Below are 25,304 nucleotides of genomic sequence, written 5' to 3'. Positions count from 1 at the left end.
GATATCTCTTCAAGATAATAACAATAAGTGCAACCTGTGACCAACTAAACAAAAGTTCAAATATTTAGCAATAAAGAGTTTTACACTAAGGTGCTGTACTGGTCCGTCTTTGAAAAGAGAGAGCTGAGCCGAAAGGCAAAGCTCTCAATTTACTGGTCGGTCTACGTTCCAATCCTCACCTATGGTCACGATCTTTGGGTAGTGACCAAAAGAACAAGGTCGCAAATACAAGTGGCCGAAATGAGTTTCCTCCGTAGGGTGGCCGGGCTCAGCCTTAGAGATAGGGTAAGGAGCTCGGACATCATGAGGGAGCTTGGAGTCGAGCCGCTACTACTTCGCATCGAAAGGAGTCAGCTGAGGTGGTTCGGGCATCTGATTCGGATGCCTCCTGGACGCCTCCCATTAGAGGTTTTCCAGGCACGTCCAACTGGGAGGAGACCCCGGGGAAGACCCAGGACACGCTGGAGGGATTACATCTCCTGGCTGGCCTGTGAACGTCTCGGGATCCCCCAGAATGAGCTGGGAAATGTTGCGGGCGAGAGGAAAGTCTGGGTCAGCCTGCTAGGTCTGCTGCCCCCACGACCCGACCCCGGAATAAGCGGTTGAAAAAGGATGGATGGATGGACACTAAATATATTTTCAAAACAATAACATGCAACCGGTGCAAAACAAAATTAGTGCAGATATGTGTGAGACATCAAGTTGTATCAGTATTAGTTCAAATTCAGTCTCTGCCTTGAAGGTGAAGATTTATTTCAGCTTTGAAAATATGTCACTGAGATAGGCCAATTTCATTAGAAATGTTTCAACAGCAAACTTGCGTGCAAATTAATAATTAGAATTGAATTATTACATTTGAATCCCAAAAGTATATTAAAGATAAAATAAATGATAAACTGAGTCCACCTCCTCTTTGCAGAATAATATCTGTATCGATAATATGTGGACAATTTCAATTGTACCATCCTGTATGACATATGTCATGCATATGACAGATGTTTAATGTCTCTGAGCTTAAAGACTCGCGACAACACGTTTCCTCGTGAGAGCCACCGAGCTTCGCTGTGAACCAGCTGATGGCTCCTGTCTCCTCACAGTGCGGAAAACAGTGGTGCTTTCAGGGAACTTGTTTTTATGAGACTGACCACGCTGATAGTATTGGTAAAACCCTTGTGTAGTTCACGGCACATCTAGCGCTTCTCTGTGTATCACACAGTGTGGCCACGTAAATATTTACACATACTTCTTTTGTAATGTGTGAAGTTTTCCGCACTGCCCTCCGCGCCCCACCTGTAATACCTCGGCGCCCCACAGTTTGAGAACCACTGGTATATCCCCTAGAACTATGTATACTGTATATCATTATTTATAGGGTACAGCATCATTCCATCTAGTTAAATTATTACTTGGTGTTGAGTTGTTCTTTTTCTTCTTCTTCCATGCTGGCAATCCTGAAGAATAATGAGTTAGTTCTGTTACGGCCAGTGAACGGAAAGGGAGAAACAGGACTCAAATACACAACCAGAATCACAGGATAAGGTATAGGTAAAACAGTCTTTATGTGTAGCCAGGGGGTGGGTGGGTACACGAGAAGGCAGTCAAAACAGGCAAACAAATCAGGCAAAAACATAGTCTCCAAAAAAAGTCAGAAATCAGAAAACAACTGGAACATGAACAGGGTAGAAAGAATCAAGAAAGAAATGATTGAGAAATGGACTTACACAAAGTTTTTTCATGGAAATTTAGTGACAATAAGAAACAAATAAAACTGCCTTACACTTTAATTATAGATTTAGAAAATGTGAAGCTCAGTTGCTTTAAGTTATGTTGCTTTGTGTTGTATAAGCAGCTCCCTCTGTAACCGTATGTGCTTATTTTCTCCACAGGAAGCAAGAGAATATGAAGTTTCGATCTGAAGACGCTATGGACAGATAAGAAGCCTGCTGGCCTTTTAAACTTCTGTCAGACTCACACCTTTAGTGACTCCCTCGACAACTCCCTGTTCTCTGTACACTGAATATGAGCCTCCCTTTATTTACCCAACAGAGACATATCACTACCCATGGAAAGGCTGGGCCACCGGATTATTTTTGTAGCTCTTCAACAGCTCAGCAGCAGCAGCAGCAGCAGTGTGTACAGTTTTTAATCCTGTGCTTGCATCCTGAGGACTTCCAGTAAAAAGTACCATCTCGGAAAGCAGAAAGAAACATTGCAGGGCTCATGCCATTAAGTGCAGATAACCACGGATGTTACATTGTGTTATGTACATTATACTCTGTATGTATCCCACTACAATTTTGCTTGGATTCATGGGATGTCTTCAAAAAGTAAAATCTTACAATTGAATGTCAGCAAAAAATAGCATGCTTCTATCAGAGTATGCCAAAAAAAAGTTGCTCTTTGAAATTGATGAAACCGTAAGAAATCCATATGTGCTTTGAATAAATGGCCCTTGAATGCATATATTTCTCTTCCTGATATTAAGATGAGAATATTGATATCTTCCAGGGTATCAAGTACAAAGTTGTGGTTAGTCTACCTCAGCATGACGACTGGATGCAGGAGGAAACAGCTAACTAGGCTTTAAAACCCAACCAATACCTCAAAGGCTCAAAGAACAATGTGATCTCATCCCCATTGTTTCCCGTTAATTACATAGACTCTTTTTTATTAAGACCGTGAGACACCAAATAGACTTTGGTGGTCCGCCACGGTTTTAATAATTACGCCACGCCACAGTTTAATAATTAAGCAAAAATATTCCTCAATTTATTGTCTGGCTTGGCTTGGCCCTCTCTGTGCGCATTTCCCTCACAGCAATGCACATCAACTGGCTATAGTCGGGCTCTGAAAGTGAGAGTGAAAGTGGTTTGCGCCTCCAGCTGTGTCAACTTTACAGCACCCCATGCTGCTCACTGCAACATTTCTTCCAGCATGCAGTGACGTAGGCCCCAGTTTCCTCGCGCAACTGTTAACTATTACATAATATATCATTGGATTATAAATATTGATCCATTAATGTGTCCATCACTTCCATATTGCAGATGGTAAAGGTTAAGCTAATTGTAACATGCTTTTATTTGGCTATATAGCCTATTACTTAATAATGCAGTAAGTCCTAGTTTATTTTTTTTGTAGTTTTTTGTATTAAGAATCTGTAGAAGAGCTGTGACCAGATATATTAATATTCTTTTAATTTGCATTGGTAGGAATGTAAACTGCATGAACAAAAACACTGGTGAATTATCAAAGCAGACAATATGGTGAACATATTAGCTGTAATTCAACATCGGGGAAACATTGTTCATCAACTTTGAATACATTTGAACCCCAAGCATCATTTATGTCAATGCACAGCTTGCCGCTCCTCTTAGTACCACTACTACCAGAGTCCTCCTTTCTGTCGGCGTGGTATGAAGTCGGGCCATCAAATTCTCTAACTTTATTTGGGATGTGATGAAAACTGCCAAAAGAAAACATAATAGTAGCCTACGGCAGAACAGGGGCATTCGCCTTTACACGGTGTGGGAAATATCTGTGGAGAAGATCTTTGTAGTTTCTGTTTCCTATTTCCCTCATTGCTTCGTTCAAAGTCATGTAAGCACTCTGAGACAAATGTCTAATTTGTGAAAATGGGCTATACAAATAAACTGAATTGAATTGAAACTGAATGTACTGTACATTGTTGGAAAACGATGTTTGCTAATGAAACTACACATTAGTTTCCTAGCAGAAACAGGCTCACAGCAACAAGTCAGAACTGGCAAAGTCAATGTTGCACAATTAGTTTGTTTTGAGTGGGCTGTTGATATTTCTCTTTCAATTTGAACATAGCCTGAATAGCTAATTCCTCCCTGCTTCCAGTGTTTATATCTAGCTAGGCTACTCACAAGCCCTGACTCCAGCCCTGTGCTGAAGACTAATCGGTATAAATTTTCCTATCTCACTTTCAGAACGAAGGCAATTAGGCATATTACTCAGGATGTTATTGAACCATAAATAGCATCCAATTCCCATGGGGAAGTTTTCATTTATATTTTAGAATGACAATCTAGATTTCATACATTCATATAAAAAGCATTTTAATCTGTACTTGATTTATCAGTATTAGTTTAGTGTTTTTTAACAGTTTTAGTGACATCCATTGCATTAAACTTTCTTTGAAGCAAAAGGAAATGTGCACCGAGGTGAGCTGATGCTCATATTTGGATAATGTTTCTATTGCAGACTATTACTAATGTTTAAACATAGAGTATATATTGTCCTATGATAATATGTCTCCAAATTGGTTTGATGAAAATAATAATAATAAACCTATTTTTGATTCATGTACATAAAGTACTTACTAAGCTTCTTCAAAAACAATAAATAATAATCATTTATTTTATATAGCGCTTCTCAAGGCACCCGAAGTCGCTTTACAGAGTCCAGTAGTCACACACACACACACAGTCATCCCGGTGGTGGTAAGCTACATCAGTAGCCACAGCTGCCCTGGGGCAGACTGACGGAAGCGTGGCTGCCAATCAGCGCCTACGGCCCCTCCGACCACCACCAACACCAACATTCATTCACATCCATACGAACCGGGGTGAGGCTGCGGTGCATGTCTTTATGATGGTGGGGGAAACCGGAGTACCCGGAGTAAACCCACGCAGGCACGAGGAGAACATGCAAACTCCACACAGAAAGGACCTGGAACGACCGGGATTCGAACCCAGGGCCTTCTTGCTGTGAGGCGACAGTGCTACCCACTGAGCCACCGTGCTGCCCAAAGGTTGCTGTTGAGATAAAACAATGGATACTTTGACACTGTGTGTAATTTGCTGAATCACTTGTCTCCTTCTTAGCATTGTAGGAGAGTACATTGTTTTTGTGGGGTTATTTTTATTGTTTTGGGGTCAATAGATCCAATAACATGAATGATATGTTTAAGAAGTTGATTTCTAAGAAAATATAAGACAATTCCAATCCAAATTGGCTTAACAATGGAGACGACTGCATTTTATTTTGGTTTAATTCAATTCAGTTTATTTTGTATAGCCGAAAAATCACAAATTTAAAATTTGCCTTAGAGGGCTTTACAATCTGTACACAGACGACCCCCCTGTCCCAGGACCTCACATCGGATCAGGAAAAACTCTCATAAAATAGAAAAAACCCTTTCAGGGGGAAAAAGGGAAGAAACCTTCAGGAGAGCAGCAGAGGAGGATCCCTCTCCCCGGATGGACAGAAGCAATAGATGTAATGTGTACAGAAGGAAGCATTACAAAGTTACTTAAACACATTCAATGAATATGACAGAATGTATGAATAGTTGGTAGTAGGCATGGACCATGATACAGACCTCCCGACACAGACGCTAGGTGGCGGTGTACGCACTAAACAATACTCTACATCTCAGAGGTAAATAATTTACTTTTTACTCCACTACATCTCAGAAGTAAATATTGTACTTTTTACTCCACTGCTTTTCAGAGGTAAATGTTGTACTTTTTAAACTCTACTACATTTCATAGGTTAATGTTGTACTTTTTACTTCACTACATCTCAGAGCTCAGCAAGATATAGGTTTGTGGCGACTGAAACAATCAATTAATCCTGTAAGTATTAGAATTAAGAAGTTTTATATCTAAAAACTATCCTGAGGCGATGATAGTTGACCCATTTGGCAAAACTAGAGCCTGAGAACAGATCACTGCTTCCCTCTGCTGGCAAGGGCTACAAATTACCCATCAGTCACAAGGCAGGGAGGGTTCTCATGTGGACCTGGCATTACACTTTGACTCCTGCCTAGGCTCCACAATTCTGTAACTGTTTTGCTGTCACTGTAATGCAAACAACCAGGAATTATGTGTTTGTATTCTAATGAGTAGAAAGAAAACCCTTTTTCTGAAACAATTAAATTCAGTTTATTTTGTATAGCTCAAAATCACAAACAACAAATACTCATCGAATCAGGAAAAACTCCCAAAAAATAGAAAAAAAACCTTCAACGTGGAAAAATACGAAGAAGCCTTCAGGAGAGGCACAAAAGTACCATCTCGGAAAGCAGAAAGAAACATTGCAGGGCTCATGCCATTAAGTGAGGCCTTTCAGGCCTTTGAGGCAGGAGGCACAGAGAAGGAGGCATGGATATTGGAGGCCAGGTCCAAGCCAGAGGCTGGATGCAGGAAGCAAGGTCAAGGACCCAGGACCAGCTTCAGACACAGTCAGGTCCAATGGGATGTGAAGTCACAAAGACTCCAGGGAGGAAGTACAGTTAGTAATTTGCAATGAAGAGATGTAAGTTCATCCATAAAAAGAGAGAGAAGAGGAGATAGGTGGTCAGTGTATCCTAAAATGTTCCCCAGCAGCCTATAAGTCTATAGCAGCATATATAGGGGCTGGACCAGGTGAACCTGATTCAGCCCTAAATATAAGCACTGTTAAAGTGGAAAGTCTTAAGTGTTCTCTTAAGAGACTTTTTTTCTTAAAAAAATTCAACACAATTCTTTTTAGAGTTATAATACATAGAGAAGTGTTACAATTTGAGACATTGGCCCCTGCTGCTATTGGTTCAGCACAACTCTTAATGGTTCACCTCACTGAAATACAGGTTGGTTATCAGTGCCGACTAACCCTAAAAAATGTTTCAATGTATATCTGTATTTAATAGTTCTGAGGTTTTAACAAAACAAAAATTATATTGTAAAGGTGTCACTCATGGCTAACTAATTATGATGGCATTTTTCATTATGTTCTGATTGTTTACAAGCAAAACAATCAATTGATTAATCAAGAAAATAATAACAATTTTCTTTATTATTTAATTATTTGATTTTTTTAAATGTTTTGATATGTGCTGCTCTGCTATTTTATTTGAGTGTATAATACACTCAAATATAATTTATACAATATATACAATACACTGTGTATTGTATATATTGTGTATTTTATATATTGTGTATTGTATATATTGTAACCTAGTTTGCTGCTGCTGCAAAGAAATCCCCCCCCCCCCTGGGGATTAATAAAGTATATATATATATATATATCTCTATCTATCTATAAAATTAATCCGGAAATAATAATTTGTAGCAAACCGATACAAAATGTTAAAACAATTTGCTAGAAATTGCTAATAATCCAATGATATTACATATTATATTATTTAATATCACTCACAGGGGGCATTTTTCTTTAACGAGTACTAATTACTTTTACATTTTAATTTGCAGAGTTTTTCAGGGGGTTTCAGGTTGTGGTCTTTGTGTTTCAAGTGCAGTGTTAGTGTGTAAATAATTAACAACAACTGTCAATAAAGGATCTGACTTCCTTCATAACTGCCACTGACACCCTGCATAGGCATACGCATATGGTCAAATTATTTAACATACGATGTTCCACACATTTCCCCCTGATTGTCAGGTGTGAGGACTGGCGAGTGGCGAGCGCGCGGCAAGTCTGTGGGAGGGTCAGTAACTAAAGTAAAGCGACAAGCAAGGGACACTGGTTCGGCATCGCTGGCATGTTAGTTTAAATGTATAAACATATATATTTGTCGTCAGTTATTGCTACTTTATGAAATTGTAAATGTGCAATTGTTGATTAAAGAATGGAAAATAAAAAAGAAGCGGCCGAGCTGAGTGGGTGGGGCAACATTTCCTGGGAACACCCATTGTTGTTACGACAGGTCAGCTGCCGTAAATCATATTTATGCTTTAAGCCCTCCGTTCTCTGTATACATCCTTTCAGCAACCTCTTTGTACTTTTTTGTTTATAATTCAGCTATTAAAATAGCTCCTTTAGGAGAGGGGTGTATTGACCTTTCATATTTCATCTTCATATCCTCTTAAACTTTAAACGGTTCTCCATAGTTTCAAATTCAGGCACCGTTAATACTTTTAAAAGTTGACAAAACTTTCATCCGTTACTGTATGATTCTAAATATTTTATATCTTTTCAATTTTTTTAATTATTAAGCTTTTTATGATAAATGAATGAATGGGATCCTATGAAGAACATCTTCAAATCCGCTTGAACGTCTTCAACTTTAAAAGACAAAGACACACACACAGACAGACACACATATAGGAATACAGGCACACAGACCATTTGGTTCTCTTTCTTTTAATCTCTATTTCTCCCCCTCTCAATTCCTTTCTCTGTCTGTCTTTCTCCCTCTCTCTTATCCTGGATTGTAAATAATCTCTTTGATTATATAATGCAGTTTTGTTTCCAACCTTTCCAGTTATATATTTTAACAACCAGGATTTGTAGTTTCAACACTATTTCGGCTTACTATGTTGGGCTTTCAACAATATGTCAGCTTTAAGCTTTCAGCTGACAGCATTCGAACGCATTTTCAGCAGGAAGTGCATTTTCTACTTATTATTAAACCAGTGGGTTTTGCTGCACAATGATGATTATCCTTGTTGCGCATCGCCACACCAAAGTAGTAGCAATCTCAGTCACAGCATACTGGGTTAGGAATGGTAAAGATGAATGTAACAGTCTAGTCACAGATACAATGTTTGAATGCAATCTATTCGCTGCTACAGGGTATGCTCGCAATTATCTATATCCGTTCCGATGCGCATGCGCGTCCGGCGGTTCGCGGTTGCGCCAACTGATGTTGCTAGCAGCCTGTATAGATGCACAGCCTTTTTCACAACAATAACATCAACCAAATTTGCATCTCTACATACCCTAATTTGAGGATTATACGTTAAGAAGGCTATCGGAAACCGCGCATTGGACCACGCCACGCCGAATATCCTTTCTTTTTTTCGGCTTTGTTGACAATGGGAGCGGAGGGGTTTGCAGATTTACAAGGATCCTTTTTGCAGGAGCAGAAACAAGAATCATGGCTGGCCAGCTAGGCCGCGGATGGATTTTTTAGCTAACAGCAACACTCCGTCTATATAAGATACTGTATGCAGGCTTGGCGCAGCTCGTGTAAAGTGGTGCTCAGAAGCCCCAAGTCACAATTATACGATTATCGTTGATTTCTGTTGTCTTTTTGGGCCCACAACAGGAGCTAGGGAGACCGTTAGCTTCACAACCTTGACTGGTTTGCGTCTTGCCTTCGTAGGTAGCTCCTTTAGCCAGCTAGTGATAGCCTCCATCGCTTGGCTAGCCATCCTCTTTACACGTTTGGTAAATTACATTTACTACGGGATTTACTCGAATCGTTTCGTGTTGGGAAGGCATTTGTATCGCAAATTCCTTTAGCAACGTCTGCACCTGGATGAATGTGGGACAAAATGGAGACCCCGACGATTGTGTACGATTTGGATACCTCTGGGGGCTTAATGGAGGTGAGGTCGCTTTGCTCGAAAGCCTTACTTAAGTGAAATGCTTCCTTTTTGCCGATGCATTGATGTGTTTCCCCATTATATTAAATGTTCTCATTAGACCGCTAAAGCCGGCTGTCAAGTGCCTGACGGTGAGCTAACTTAATAAAGCGAGTTGATAATGAAGGCCTCAAGGAAACGGTAACGTTAGCGCTCTAAATAGGCTTAGCATTGTATGGGCATAGCTGCACATGTTGCAACTCTTTTGAAATGCCGTCGGCCTGGGAACCTTTATTATTTTTTACTAAAGATTTGAACAACTTTTACAGCAAATCCAAACACTGTTGGCGCCCCCGAAGTCCGAAGAGGTCGAGAAGAGGAGTCGGAAGTTGGTGAGAGACGTCCGGAGGAGCGGCAGGGCCACCAACCACGACACCTGCGACAGTTGCAGGGAGGGGGGGGACTTGCTGTGCTGTGACCACTGTCCTGCAGCCTTCCACCTCCAGTGCTGGTAAGCAAGAGTTATTAGAACAAAAGTGTCACAACGCAAAAAGGATGCGTCATGCAGGTAACGGTTAGACCGCGGCATAGACACGGGTCTGTGCCTTCCAGTCCGCGGTAGCTGCATTCATACGCTACAGGCTGATGAAGTTACGTGTTGCTGTCGTGTGTGCTGTGGAGTCATTAGCATGTGACATGCTACTGCAAAAGTGTTGATTATGTTCTCTCCCTGTTGAGATTGTAGCAGTCGGTATCGTATCTGCTGTTGTCATGACATTTCAACTATACCCATCGGCGGGTCCTCCCATATTCACTCTGAAGCCGTGCGACTGGACTGCGGAGGGCGGTCGCGACCCCTGGTTAGCTTTTGTAAAGTTGAATTTGAATGTATCGTGCTGCTGAGATAATCACTTGTATGCTGAATTTATCAGTAGCTATACATACATTAAAACGTACCCAGAGAATATATTTCCGGTAAACCGGATGGCGAGGGAATTGAGTGAAGTTTATTGAATTAGGTTTGGCGAGCAAATACAACAACTGCTAGATTGATCTATGTCGGTATGGGGTGACGTTAGGTGGCTAACATTGCCTCGCTGTTTGGAGAACGTATGCCGTTCATGTGAGTGCTCGTACAAGCAGAGCGTTATTGTCGATCATGAAAAAGCGTGTAAATACGATGCATGTGCTGAAGAAATAAGCGGCTACAGTTAGCTCGCTGTCAGTCCTGCCCTCCTGGAGCCGCTGCTGCTAAAAAGGAGTCGTCTGCCTGTGTTTACAATATGGCGACCTCCCTGCTCTTTTTTCATATTCCACCGCCATCTTACCAACCTTTAAAACCAGCTTTGAGAAAAGTAGTTTGCAAATTATACAGGCGATTTGTGTTGGCAATTTATGCGAGGGTGTACGTCAGCGCTATGGCTGTGTTTGCTGTGGACGTGTTCCAAAGCTCGTCCCGGTGTCATGCTTGACGCTCTCAGGTGCCGCTTCGCATGTCTCCCCGTTAAGGTGCGTTCACACCAAAAGCAACGCGATTGTCACGTCGCCCAAAACGCGTGAGTTTACTCGCTCGACCATTTGCAGTGTTCACGCCATAAGCGTCGCGACGCTCATGAGGGTAGGGACTTAACTGCGTGGCTTGTCGTGAAGACCTTTATCATCTCCTTCATCCACCATGAAGAACTAACCACTAGTTCTGCGTAATACTTGTTGAGGACATCCCACAGACACATCTGAACATCTAAAGCCCTCGTGTTTGGGTTTATATCATCACCCGTAGGCTCATACATCTCGGTCACTTTCACGGATGAAGTTAACTGTTACGTCCGTAAGACCTCCGCTTCCAGCGCTACGAGAGCGGAACATCTAAACGTGTGTTATTGTGTTCATAACATTATTATCCTCCTTGTTCTGATTCAACAGCGATGACCCTTTGAGCAACTCGAGAGCTGATTGGCCCGAGTTGCGAAATGATCGCCTCAAAGTTGAAATATTTCAACTAGCGGCGACAATTGCTTCGCTCAAAACGCGCCGCTGTAAATGCGTCGCCCCAAAGCGCCGCCCGGAAAAATGTTGCGTCTATCGCAGCCACACGCGTCTGTACGTTGACTTTTCATGGGATTCGGTCGCGTGAAAAAATCGCATCGCTTTTGGTGTGAACGCACCTTGAGACATCTGCATGCACGAATATTTTAACTTTGGCACTTGGAAAAGTTTAGCTGTCATTTGGAAGGGACCAACAGAAACGTGTTATCCATATATGGTCAGACCTGTGAAAGACTTAATCTCCACAATGTGGAGTTGAGTCATATCACGGTAGAGAGGGGAGACACATGTTGCTTTTATGAGTGGGATCTGAAATGTACTGTTACACAGGGTAACATGATGCATGTTACTTATGATTGGGAGGTTTTAGGCTGTAGTCTATAGACCTGGCTTCAGATGGGTCCTGGTTGTTATAAATCAGTCATGACAAATCCTCCATGTATTGAGGTACTGCACTGGGCTTGTTGTTTTACTTTTTAACTTTAAATAACATATTTAGCATGTTTACTCATGTTTATATAATACATTTATGTTCCAGCTTTTGTTCTACAATTGTGAATAATTTAAGAAATTCAGATATTGTTTTCACATTATTGACAGGTATTTTCTGAGGTGAAGGGCAATTGTCAGTCCAGTAAATATGACACTAACATTGGACAACTATGTGTTAAATAGTAATACATTAAATGTAATTTTTCTCACAGGATTGTATTCAAAATCCTGGTTCAAATATTAATGTTCCTCCTCACTTGAAATCAGACAAAATAATTGTGAAGTATGATATGACTGCATAGATGAATGTTAAATGAAGATGTTTATTGATTTGTCTGCATGGATTATGAACCAGGTCCCTGATTATTGTGTTTTACCTTCTTACCTCAGCAATCCACCTCTAAGTGAAGAAATGCTTCCCCCAGGGGAATGGATGTGTCACCGCTGCAATGTTCGAAAAAAGGTGAGTGGCAGGTCGTCTATCTCTCTCTGTTCAGCAATGTTACTGTTATGGTGCTGGAATAAATGTAGTGATAAGTGTTGGCTTGTGTTCTACTTGGACTTATATATCCGTCTTTTGGTCTTTCATTCCTGCCATCAGAAGAGAGAGCAGAAGACGGAGCAGACCAATGGCCTTCCGGAGAAGTCCTCTTCTAAGCGCTCCGTGTCCCCGGCTGTGGAGCTGGAGCTCAATGCCGGACCACTGCGCCTCGACGGCCTGCCTCCGGGGGCCGGAGCAGCAGGGCCAGGTTTACGAGTGGCCCAGGTACGCCTTTTGGATCGCAGGACCAGCAGCAGGCCAAGCAGCCGGCCCGGAACGCCCACTTCCAACACTTCGTCCACCCCAACCCCCTCCGAGGAGCAGAACGACGGGGAGGAGGAGGAGGCAGCTGAGCCCGAGGATGAAGTTCAGGGCTCAGAGCTTGAGGGTGCTACGCTATCTGCACCTACGCCACGCCTCCTCAAGAGGCCCTTTCAGCTGCTAATAGCAGCCGCTATGGAGAGAAACCCTACGCAGTTCCAGTTGCCCAGTGAGCTCATCTGCACCACTGCACTACCAGGTCAGTCATAATGACTTCCTATACATTTACTGTGAAATTATTTTAATTTTAACAAGTTTTCAAATAAGTAAAATGACACGCCATTGTATGTGGCCCGCGATTGCTTGAAAGCCATATGATCGTCTTAGAATTAAACTCTATGCTCCTTTACAAGTGTCCATAGACAACATCTCTCACAATGCACGTCGATTTTGTGACCCGTGAATGAACGGAATCCTATCGCAAGAATCTATTTCCATATCGGCATTTATCTAAACTACATTTCTCACAAATGATCATGAGCTCACAATTATTTGTTGGACCAGAGTTGTGTCCTTCTCAACTGTGACAAAGAAGCTTTGAACAAAGTTAATGTAATAACGTGCGTTTGATGTTTGTCTTTATTATTTTTTAAAGTTTGATAGAGTAATGTGGATTTCATAACCCTAAATTAATGGATTTGTTATACTAACAGAAACATTTGCTGTATTTGTACTGTGTTGAGAATTTGATTTTAATCAGTTTTTAATGGAATCTTGACCACGATAATTTAATCGTGAAATACTGAAATATTCACACCCCTAAAATTAACAAAGTAGAGCACCTTGATTATATAGTGAGCCTGGATTGTATTGAGGAATTTAGATGTCTGATATGGCATCAAGGTATCTTGGTTGAATTGTTTGGATTTCTAGGCAGCAGTAAACGGAGGAGAAAAGAGGAGCTACTGGGGAAGCCATTCAGGAGGCCTCAGCATGAGCTGGATCCCAATGGTCTGGTCCCTCTACCAGTCAAAATCTGCTTTTCATGCAACAGGTTGGTACCAAATTACATGGTTTGCATTATTATTTGCATTACTTTCATAAACCTGAAATGTCTCATGTCTTATACCCATATTCTTGTTTTTACTCTCACAGGAGTTGCAGGTTGGCTCCACTGATCCAGTGTGACTACTGTCCTCTTCTGTTCCACATGGACTGTCTTGACCCTCCACTAACAGCTTTACCTGCTGGCAAATGGATGTGTCCAAACCATATTGAACACTTAGTGGTGAGACGCATAGTCTTGGCTCAGAGCTGAAACAACTTTTGTGTTTTTCCAACAGAATGCTTAGGTTTCCCTTTCTGTTTGTCTGATGTGCAGCTGAATCAGAGGAGCCTGAGTCTGTCAAGCCGCTGTCAGCTGTTTGACCATTTCCAGGACAGGATGTCCCAGCACGCAGTCAAGTTGGACTTCCTGCGTAGAGTCCATCGGCAGAACGCACCCAACCGGCGCACAACCCACCAGCACAATAAGAAGACCATCAAGGTGACTATTTCAGTGTGATGGTGTAGACAGCCTAGTGGATGAGGATTGTTGCGGTCTTCAGTGTTTCTATGTGGGTGGGGATGAGGCTAGTAAGTGTTGAAATTATACGATCTGAATTGCTAAAACAAGCCAATGGTGCACAGATGTTGACACTGGTAGAAATAGTTTATTTAAAGGAATTCTATGAGCATTTTAAGTTCAATTTTTAATTCAGTTTATTTTGTATAGCCCAATATCACAAATTTGCCTCAGAGTACTTTACAAACTGTACACATACGACATCCCTGTCCCAGCACCTCACACCGGATCAGGAAAAAAATCCCAAATAATAGAAGAAAAAAAACTCACAGGGAAAAAAGGGAAGAAAGCTTCAGGAGATTAACAGAAGAGAAAACCTCTCCCTGGATGGATAGATGCAATAGATGTCATGCGTACAGAAGGAATCATTACAGATTTACAACGCATTCAATGAGTATGACAGAGTGTATGTATAGTTATTAGTAGGCATGGACCGCGATCCAGACCTCCACATTCCATCAGGCAGATGGAGGTAGAGGAGTGGGCGGGGCACATCAGCAGGGCCATGGCATCAGACCCAGCCAGGTCCAATGAGACGTGAAGTCACAAAGACTTCGGGGAGGAAGCAGAGTTTATTATGTGCAATGGAGAGATGACAATGCATCCATAAGTAGAGAGAGAAGAGGAGATAGGTGCTCAGTGTATCCTGAAATGTCCCCCAGCAGCCTATAAGCCGATAGCAGCATATTTAGGGCTGGACATGGGCAATCCTGATTTAGCCCTAACTATAAGCACTATTTAAAAAATAAAAAAAAATCTTAAATCTAATCTTATATGAGGTGACTGTGTCTGCCTCCCAGACTGATGGTGGAAGCTGGTTCCATAAAAGAGGAGCTTGATAACTAAAGGCTCTGGCTCCCATTCTACTTTTTAAGACTCCAGGAACCACAAGTAGCCCCGCATTTAGTGAGCGCAGCTCTCTAGTGGGGCAATATGGTACTACAAGCTCCTTTAGATATGATGGACATCACCAATCAAGGCTTTGTAGGTTAGGAAGTGCAGAGCAGCTAATACAGGAGTAATGTGATAATTTAGCCTAGTTTTAGTGAGTACACAAGCTGCAGCATTCTGGATTAACTGGAGGGACCTAAGAGACTTATTAGAGCAGCCTGATAATAAGGAGTTGCAGTAATCCAGTCTAGAAGTAACGAACGCGTGAACCAGTTTTTCTGCTTCTTTTTGAGACAAGATTTGTCTGATTTTTTAAATATTACGTAGATGACAAAATGCAGTGCTTGAGATTTGCTTTATGTGGGAGTTAAAGGACAAGTCCTGATCAAAGATAATGCCAAGATTCTTTACAGTGGTGTTGGATGCTAGGGCAATGCCGTCTACAGAAACCACATCACCAGATAATTGATCTCTGAGGCGCTCAGGGCCGAGTAAAATTACTTCGGTTTAGTCTGAGTTTAACATCAAGAAGTTGCAGGTCATGTCTTTAAGAAATGCTTGAATTCTACTGAGCTGGTTGGTCTCCTCTGGTTTGATCGATAGATATAATTGAGTATCATGTGCATAACAATGACATTTTATGGAATGTTTCCAGATAATATTGCCCAAAGGAAGCATGTATAAGGGAAATAAAATTGATCCATTCACAGAACCTTGTGGAACTCCGTGACTAACTTTAGTGGTCATCGAGGCTTCATCGTTTACAAATACAAATTGAGATCGATCTGCTAAATCGGTTGTCAATGAGTTGAAATTTGAGCAAGAATGTACTTGGGTGTAAATCTACTGTGGCACGGGACCAAAACCCAACCGATTTGTGAGTTACCCTGTTCGTTCAGAGCAATCACAATGATAGGAAAAGTTTAGTCCGAGCACTTGCGTTATTTCTTCCAATCACTGTTTGGACACAGGTGCCAGATGCCATCAAGTCCCAGTACCAGAATCCTCCCCCCATGCTGACTCCTGCGGGGGTGCGCCAGTTGGAGCTGGTTTGTAGCGGTGTGCCTGATAACCAGCCCTCAAAGCACCCAACCTCGGAAGCAGAGCAGCAGGAGGTAAGCAGACTACAATGTGGCACGGTTTGTCGAATATCATTTGTCATTTTTAATCGGTCTAACAAGAGTCACCTGCAGCAGCGGCTTGTATCTTGAATGCTCTATGTATAAAAAAAGCCTCTTCATGATTTTGGGAAGTATGTTGCTCGTATGTAGAATGATCATGTCCATGCAGGTAGAGGCATTCATTGCATATTTGATTTCTGCAAGAACAGTGACTTAATCAAATTCTAATACAGCAATTCGGCATGAAGGTGATATTTCCCTTGATTGTGGACATCTTCACGTTCATTTTTTAAAGTCTTAAAGTTAAGCTAACCTTGCAGTGGACATTCAAGCCTTTCAAACTAAAGTAAATGGGTATAAAAAGGCCCAGAGGAAAAATCTATTTACCTTCAACTTTTTTCTAAATCAGGCTTTTGATTTCTTCCTATGGCATGTGTGTCTCTATTAGATAGGAAATGATGGTTGCTTCCTCTGTTAAAACCTGGTTCTGGTGTGTTAAACAGTGGCTTCAGGACGTCATCGCCCTCCAGTGCAGCATCATGCGACACCTATCCATTAAGCAGAAGGCTTCATCCACAGCAACCACCTTGTCATCAGTACCAGTGTCTGCAGACTGGGTTTCTGAGCAGAAATCCACTGCTAAATCATGTGTAATGTCTGAGGACATGAAAACTTCCTTTGAAAGGACTTCTTCCCTCGCCTCCTGCTCTAAACACTGCAGTACACCTGATGACCCACAGGGGGCTTCTCTTTCAAGGGACAGGCTTGCAGAGCTGGGCATTTGTAAATGCAACACACCACCATGTCAAAACTGTAGGAAACCCAATGGACCTCGAGCAGAGGAGTTTCAGCCAACCAAAGCCAACAGACCTGTAGACTGCAACAGTACATCAGACTCATGGAGGCAGGCTGAGCTGCAGCACAGACTGACGCCCACAACACCCCACGTCCCAGCTCCTGCCACTGGGCTGGTGAACCACATAGGAGCAGAAATGGTGAAAAAGGAGCTTGAAAGTGCCACAAAGGCCTGTGCGCAGAAAAACTGTCCCACTGCCCTGACGATATGGCCCCACAGTGGGCAGCAGAACCACATGAGCCTGCCAGAGCTCCAGGAGGAGTGCATGAGCAGTGATGAAAAGCTCACCTACTCAATCACCAGCAGCAACCGTTCATTCACTCCAACTAAAAGCATCCAGGAGCGCGACCAAACCAAGCTGGGGTCGTCATCATCCCCTACTCCAGGTACAGACTCCTGAACCAATAAACTGCTCCCTCATGATTAGCTTCTCAGGATAATGTTGAGGTTCTGTCGGGATCATTATAAAAATGTTAATCTCTGGGGTTTAGAATACATTTATTTTCAATCATGTTGAAAGTTTTCAATAATTCCATTGTCTATAGATGCATAACTTCGAAGTGTGCCGTTCTCCTCTGTGAGAAGCATATTGGCACTCGGTCTAGATGTGCCTATTGTCATTCTTGTTCATATAACTTTATTTTAATTTAATTTAGGATAGTTGGCAAAGGTGAGTCACAGGAACCATCAGACTATTTAAAGAATGTAGTCTGGTGACAATTCATCTGCCTAGTTAAAACATGGAAAGCCAATGCATGTAGGGCAAATAAAAAAACGCCTCAAACTACACTCATTAATGTCAGCTCAGGATGGTACTACTCTTGATTTAGTATGTTCTTGAGGTCATTTTTGTGTTTTGGAAAGTTAGTCTACCCACAGTAGTAAAGGTCAGACTAAAAGCATGTGGAGCAACAGGGCTTATGCATCTGCAGCAATCAAACAAATGATCCTTTTGTACAGTGTTGCTTCAAGTCTGGTAATTTTTGCAGTATTGACTCTTTCCAAAATGTCTGCTATGCACTGCTCGCCACTTTCACTGAGATACTTTATAGCCGAAGAGTTCCCTCTTGTGGTCAGTGGCAAAACATCAGTATGATATGACAAACAAGGGGAGAAGATAAAACAAATGGAGCTAAATGTGATGCAGTTAGGTATAGCTTGTCTTTTGTACACAAATGCATTTAAATGGCATAATATGTAGTTTGAAATAGGTGGTTCTACATGTATGAACAAAGTTCACATCCAGTCTGATGTGCAAGTCTCCACATCCGCCTCAGCTGTCTGATCACAAGCCGTCCCGGCATGTTTCTGCTCTGCAGACATTAAGGCCGGTCCTGAACTGGTGGGATCACTGCTGCCCAGCACTCTCTCCATCACCAACCTGTCCAGCTGCATGAAAGATCGAAAGGATGAGGAAAGAGGTAAGTGCTAACTCAATACTGACATCTGACCATACTGAACCATTGTGGTGTTCTATAAATGTCATGCTGTGATGAAGTAAATTTAATGTTTTGCTTGTTATCGTGTGTGTGTGTGTGTAGGAATTGAGCTGGACAAACTGGATGCAGAGATGGTCAAGCTACTGGCCTGGCAGAGGATCCAGCAGCTTTTCCCGCCCAAAGTGCCCAGCACTCCGCCTCCCCCAACCACCGGCGCTGCCCCCAAAACCCCATTGCCCTGCACTGCCAGTAAGACACTACTTAGCTCTCACACTGTTGTTTTATTATTATTTGTAATCTCATTTCCTGACACAGGTGGGTCAGAGTTCATTTTATTAGGCTGCCAAATAATTTTCCATAACCTCTTCCATAGTATTGTATTGAAGATTTGTATCTGCAGTACACATTTGAGTCTGATTGTAGCCTACTCGTAACCCAAAACTTTTATGAAAAGCTTGTGTATATTCTGTTTTTCTTAAGGGCTTTTCACAGCAAGGATGAAAAAGTAAATGAAAATGTGGAATTTTGGCTCGCAATTCTTTGTGTTTAAACCTTTCATGTTTCTTTACTATTATAAACCTACACCTAACTCTACACACTGGAGACATGCTAATTTTCCCATGTAGACGGTGTAGAAAAGTTACTTTGTGTAACTCCTGAGCCTTGTTGCACTGTTTTTAATCATTCATGACTTGACTGAATCTTGTTTATCATTATGTTTTACATGGCCAATACAAGGCTTTGTAATTGTCGTCTTATAAAAGCTCCATAGATGGTGACCTCAATTGCCTACATTGCTTGTAAGAACTTAAATATGGAATAGTTCAAAGCTTCATTCATCAAACATGGCATGCAATAATCCTCCTAGTCGCACTTTATTTCACCTGTATGATAATCTATCCTTTGTAGATAACGACTTCCCAGTCGCTATTCCATCAAAGAGGACACTAATTTATTTATTTCCATATTGTTGTGTAATGGAATCAACAGAATTATATTGGCTGGCTACAAGATAAGAAACTTTTAGATTGGATAGGCTCAGATGTTTTTTATTCAATTTTGAAATTGTCAAATAATTTATTTCATACAAATGATATCTGTTTGGTCTGACCTTCACTGATGAGGACAAAACCAGAACTTGTTAACTCTAAATATATAATATATTAATTTGGTCTCATTTATAAAGTATTTAATATATTTTCAATAACATTAAATGGCAGTAAAATCAGTCAGCAGTTTGCTCTTCTCACGATTAATATATAAGCCCTAGAATGATTTGGGTTGTGATCTCGTGTCATTTTGGGTTCCCTGAAAAAAATAACTGGAAACACTGGATGAGAGTGCCATTTCATGACTTATATAAAGACTTGAACAAAAAATAAATTTCCAAAGTTCACAAGCTGAAACTCTTCCTTCCAGGTCAGAAGAAGGTGCAGGCCCGAGCAGTCTTCTACCCTCTGACAGGAAAAGGAGGAGCTGTCAGCATGTGCTATAGGACGTTATACATAGGATCAGGTGAGACGTGCTGACTGCATCACAATGACATGCTCCGACAGTGGTGCACCCATATGTTTTCTTTAACTCGGTGCCTGAATGGTGAGTAGGGTTGACTATCAAATCTTTGAATACTTTGAAACCAACTGAAGTGGGTCCGGAGCACCAGATATAGAAAGATGTCATTAAGAAAACTAAGCAAGCACTTGAGGCCAGTTTAATTTTTTTTTAATGAATTCTTAATTTTCTAGAACCTTCATAGCTTGTTACATTTTAACTCTCTTAACCTCTGATTCACAACATGGGTCAAAAGTAACCTGCTGAATGATTTAGTTTCATATTGTTGCCTGTTATGTGTTATAATTCAATATTTACATATTAAAAAACAACTCTGTTAAGGAATACATCACAAACTGGTGATGCACCCATGAGTGGCAAGTTAGTGTCATATTTCATAAAGCTTGCAACTTGTTGGAATGGAAATGAACCTCAATCCCCTTGAGAGAAAACAAATGTGATGGCGAAACACTTAAATGTCTTTAAGCATTTATTAAACAGAAACTTGTAATAATTCAATTGAATGACCTGAGCGCCACCCCACAAATGGTTAGGTGGTCTGACCCAGAAAAAGTGCAATACTACAAGTCTAAATACACCGTGGAAAAAACAACTTCAACATTTGTCAAACAACTAACTTAAATCAGACATATTTCAAATCTGTCCCATCATGCTGTTCAGTCTCTTTTTATCATAGCAAATGTTTCAATACAAATACCATCATTTCTTTCTTAATCTTTTGAATTATGTCTTTGTATGCAATGTGGTTTACATTGACTTTGGGATGGTTAATAGTATTATACGGGCGGTTCTGCGACGGCGTTAAAAAAATGTGTCAGGAGCACTGCTGACAATCAGAATTGGCAAAGAAAAATGAAATCTGTGCATCTCTATTACATACACTTTTTATAATAATGCTCAACTGGTCAAAAATGATATGTTTGTATTCTCAATGGAAGTTCATAGGAACCTTTTAATTAGTTTATATATTTGCATAAAGAAACTTATTTTCAAAGACTGCCAGAGCTCACGGTCACTATTTCCCTTTTCTACAAGACATTTGTTCATACTTTGTACTCATGTTTATAATTTTAAGATACTAGGCAAACGAAATGTAAGTGTCTCATTTTCTCAGTGGAATTATTTTTATTGTAATTGACACAAAACTAAAACTGGAAACTCAATATATTTTGACTTTGTCTTAATGAAACATTATTTGATTTTTACACAACTAACGCACTAATATTCTAATGTTTCTGTAAAGGTGCTGACATGGACGTGTGCCTTACAAACTATGGTCGTTGCAACTACATATCGGGGAAACACGCTTGTATTTTCTATGATGAGGTATGGGCTCCTGAATGGTTGTACTGCCTAAATGTAGATGTCTGTTATTGTAATTCTCCACCTCTGCCTTTTGGACACATTAGGTTCTGTTGTTGGATGTAGTGTAAATGGATTCTGTGTGTCCTTTTTAGAATACCAAGCATTATGAGTTGCTCAACTACAGTGAGCATGGCACCACAGTGGACAACGTTCTCTACTCATGTGACTTCTCAGAGAAGGCCTCTCCATCTCCACCAAGCGGACTGGTGGCCAAAGTCCAAGGCATCATACGTTAGTACATCTCATTCTCACACACTCTCCAGTATTCATGGAATGTCCAGTTTGGAGGGTCATCAGTGATGCTGTCAGAACAATTATACTCCAGAGACTCTCGAGGCGTGCTCTTTCAGTGTAAAAAAGCACAGCTAAAATTGTTCACAGGATGATACTGGTGTTGGAAATGTTATCACACACACACACATGCACTCGCACACCAAAGTGGTAAAAAAAATGTTGAGGCTGGAGTGAACCAACTAGTATTAACTTTTTTTGGCATCACAAAGGTAAAGGCTCCAAACAAGCTGAGCTGATATGAACAGATGGAGGTTAAATTCTCACTAGCACATCCAGCAAATATCAAACATCCTTCACAGATCTGCCATTTTTAACAAGCCATGCGCTTTGTCAATAGTGACCCCACATTTATTATGCACTCGACCCATGTTTAAAAAAAAACATTGGTGGTTAATTGACAAAGTATAGTATAAAAAAGGATCCAGCAAAACTACACTGTTTGTGTTGTATTGCCGATGATGGCGTGGCAGCCTCACGCAGTGTGGCTATGATGATCAGCTAAACATCTTGCAGTGAAAAATTTAATCTAGAAAAGTACTCTGTGAAAGCAAGTTCTCCCTGTGTTCTTCTCTGTCCAGGTCGCAGTAAAAAGCGCGAGGATGACAAGGGTCCCTGCTCCTTGGTGGGTTTGTTGCCGGCTGGTGGAGTGATGAGCAGCCAGTCTCAGGGCAGCTCCGAGCTGTCGTGCAGCTGTAAGGCCAGCAGCTCCAGTCTGATCGGCGGCAGCGGGGCGGGTTGGGAGGGCACGGCCCTGCTTCACCATGGCAGCTACATCAAACTTGGTTGTCTCCAGTTTGTCTTCAGCATCACAGAGTTTGCCAGTAAGCAGCCCAAAGAGGAGCAGACCACAGTGCCTGCCACCAGCTCCTCCTGCAGCAGTGTGGCCAGCACCGTCCCTCCCACCATCATCACACAACCCCCTAACACTGCCACAGTGAGCAGCCCCTTCAACCAGGACGAGACTGACACAAAGACTGTCCCTCCCCACCAAGTGCCCGTACTGCGCTCCGACTCTATTCCATAACCTGCACAGGAAAACCCACCCTCTTTTTGTTTCGCTCCTTCCGAGTCACAATGAAGGGAAAGTTGCACAGCTGGGTTGGTCAACAGGGAAAATGTTTATTTTTTCATTTTTAATTTTTGCATGAACTTGAAGTATTATTGACAATCTCTTCTGTTATTGAATGACTGGCCAGTAACCCTCTGTTCACTTTAGACCGTTAGGACTTTGAGCGAACATTATTTACCAATGCGTAAAAAAAAATGTTGCCAGTATATTGGTCATGCATGGTGTAACATTATTTTGTCAGCTTATTTAGCACAACACTTTTATTTTGTTGTAATGAATTCCATACATTCTACTTTCTTTTGCTGCTTTTGCACCATAGGTAGCTATATATGTATGAAAATATACATTCTTACACTATATATGTATATGTAATGTAAATATATATAATTCAGTGCTTCTCAATTGGAGAAACATTGGATTTCATGTAGATTTACCATTGTTTGGTTTTTAACTGTACAGTTCATGGAATTTGTGATACTGTGTAGAGTACCAGATGTTTTGTGATAAAGCTTGTTCTTAGTCTGTACTTTCCGCTGTAGTCTATCTGTAAATACCATCTCGTTTTAGCACTCATTTTAACATCTTGTGCTGCTCTGTATATAAGCACTCTTTGTCTGTACTTGCTTGTCTGTTCAAACATGTAAATACAGAAAGATTTTCTAAGAACAAACTCAAAGGATTTGTGTCCTCTTGTTATTTTTTTAGCTTTTGTATGGCCACTATGGACTTTGAGTTACTAATAAAGGTTACAACGGAGTATTGAAAGTGTTTTGGAAAAGGCTGGTGATTAATGACGTGTTGATTTGAAAATATCAGGTAAAGAGAAAGTAGATTGCAGATGGTATGTAATGAAGCGCTTTTTGACACCTTGGTCTGTACAGTATTTAGAAAGTTGAGTTAAGTGTACTTTACTGCATCAAATTTCAAAGAAATACTTAATTTTAGTTTGTTCTTAAAGGTAACGAGTTGGATGGATCATAAAGACATGCACCGCAGCCTCACCCCGGTTCGTATGGATGTGAATGTATGTTGGTGGTGGTCGGAGGGGCTACTGATGTAGCTTACCACCACCGGTATGACTGTGTGTGTATGACTACTGGACTCTGCACTCTGTAAAGCGACTTCGGGTGACTTGAGAAGCGCTATATAAAATAAATGATTATTATTATTATGCATACAAGTTCATCCTGGACCCTGTTTTACCGTGCCATTTTAAAGTGACTAAAACCAAGATTTTCTAAACTGGTTCAACATTAATTGTATCAATGATGACATGTTGTCGAGGTGGTGCCCAGCAAACATTATGGGCTACGTATCCCACTTTGGATGGAGCGTGTCTCATTTCTGCAAATATGAACAAGTTGATTAACGGACTTAATCCCTGATAACCCAGAGTTCAAATCAGGAAGCAGAAGCAGAGTTGTAGTCTTACACCCTTCTCTGGAATTTCATTTACCCACCCACAACTCTATAGAGACTGTAGCCATTTCTCAATTCAAAGAACACCCAGTACAGACTTGTGTTCTTTTGGAGTCTGGACTTGGGAGTTTGGTCTTGGGAGTCCAGACTCTGAAGGATGAGAGAACAGGAAGACTGTCTTTATGCAATTGGAACAGCAGTTTATTTTGATGTCTCCACATCAGCTGTTCTTACTCATGAGTCTACTCCAATTATTTACTGTAGATTATTTTTTACAGTCAAGCAAAATATTACAACCCTGCTTTTTTCATTATCCTTTAAATATAATTTAATTTTGAACTGTGTGGATATATATATTTGTATTTATTTTTATACACAACTCAAAATAATCATATATATATGATTGTATATATATATTGTGTAAAAAATAAAAACATATATATACACTACCGTTCAAAAGTTTGGGGTCACCCAGACAATTTCGTGTCTTCCATGAAAACTCACTTTTATTTATCAAATGAATTGAACATTTCATAGAACATATAGTCAAGACATTGACAAGGTTAGAAATAATGATTAATATTTGAAGTATTAATTTTGTTCTACAAACTTCAAGCTCAAAGGAAGGCCAGGTATACCTTATATCACCATCATAACTGTTTTCAGCTGTGCTAGCATAATTGCACAAGGGTTTTCTAATCAGACATTAGTCTTCTAAGGTGATTAGCAAACACAATGTACCATTAGAACACTGGAGTGATCGTTGCTGTAAATGGGCCTATACACCTATGGAGATATTTCATTAGAAACCAGACACTTCCACCTCGAATATTAATTTACCACATTAACAATGTATAGAGTGTATTTTTGATTAATTTAATGTTATCTTTATTGAAAAAACTGCTTTTCTTTGAAAAATAAAGACATTTCTAAGTGACTCCAAACTTTTGAACGGTAGTGTATATATATATATGTAAGTATATATAGTTATATTACACATGTAATTGCAAACAATTCGGTCAATGGTAAAAAGATA

The 25,304-nt window shown here is 40.8% G+C and overlaps 2 protein-coding genes across 2 annotated transcripts in view; both read left to right on the top strand.

Moving 5' to 3' along the window:
- The window catches only part of sez6b (seizure related 6 homolog b), a 172,991-nt gene extending 169,325 nt beyond the window's left edge, over positions 1-3,666 (top strand). The window contains exon 16 of the mRNA XM_056441222.1: positions 1,887-3,666. Within this exon, the coding sequence (XP_056297197.1) occupies positions 1,887-1,916 (30 nt within the window). The 3' untranslated portion in view covers positions 1,917-3,666. The remainder of the gene's footprint in view (positions 1-1,886) is intronic.
- Positions 3,667-8,614: 4,948 nt separating this feature from the next.
- LOC130211286 (PHD finger protein 12-like) lies at positions 8,615-23,525 on the top strand. The gene is made up of 15 exons (XM_056442027.1): positions 8,615-9,302; positions 9,608-9,789; positions 12,207-12,279; positions 12,418-12,877; positions 13,552-13,672; positions 13,774-13,906; positions 14,000-14,164; positions 16,105-16,248; positions 16,758-17,496; positions 18,430-18,531; positions 18,652-18,798; positions 19,969-20,064; positions 21,365-21,447; positions 21,579-21,717; positions 22,359-23,525. The coding sequence occupies exons 1-15, from the start codon at positions 9,237-9,239 to the stop codon at positions 22,802-22,804; spliced, it is 3,096 nt and encodes a 1,031-aa protein (XP_056298002.1). The 5' UTR covers positions 8,615-9,236; the 3' UTR covers positions 22,805-23,525.
- The last annotated feature ends 1,779 nt before the right edge of the window (positions 23,526-25,304 follow it).

This window comes from Pseudoliparis swirei, chromosome 20 (assembly GCF_029220125.1).
Source record: "Pseudoliparis swirei isolate HS2019 ecotype Mariana Trench chromosome 20, NWPU_hadal_v1, whole genome shotgun sequence".
In the NCBI taxonomy this organism is placed as follows: Eukaryota; Metazoa; Chordata; class Actinopteri; order Perciformes; family Liparidae; genus Pseudoliparis; species Pseudoliparis swirei.
The sequence above is the reverse complement of the archived record's forward strand: the minus strand, read 5'-3'. Positions and strand labels throughout refer to the sequence as shown.

Bases quoted from the DNA above. Each gene is read 5' to 3' on its own strand.
- LOC130211286 (XM_056442027.1), top strand. From the start codon at position 9,237: ATGTGGGACAAAATGGAGACCCCGACGATTGTGTACGATTTGGATACC. The intron at 13,673-13,773 runs GTTGGTACCAAA...TTACTCTCACAG, and splicing joins ATCTGCTTTTCATGCAACAG to GAGTTGCAGGTTGGCTCCAC. The intron at 18,799-19,968 runs GTAAGACACTAC...TCTTCCTTCCAG, and splicing joins CCCATTGCCCTGCACTGCCA to GTCAGAAGAAGGTGCAGGCC.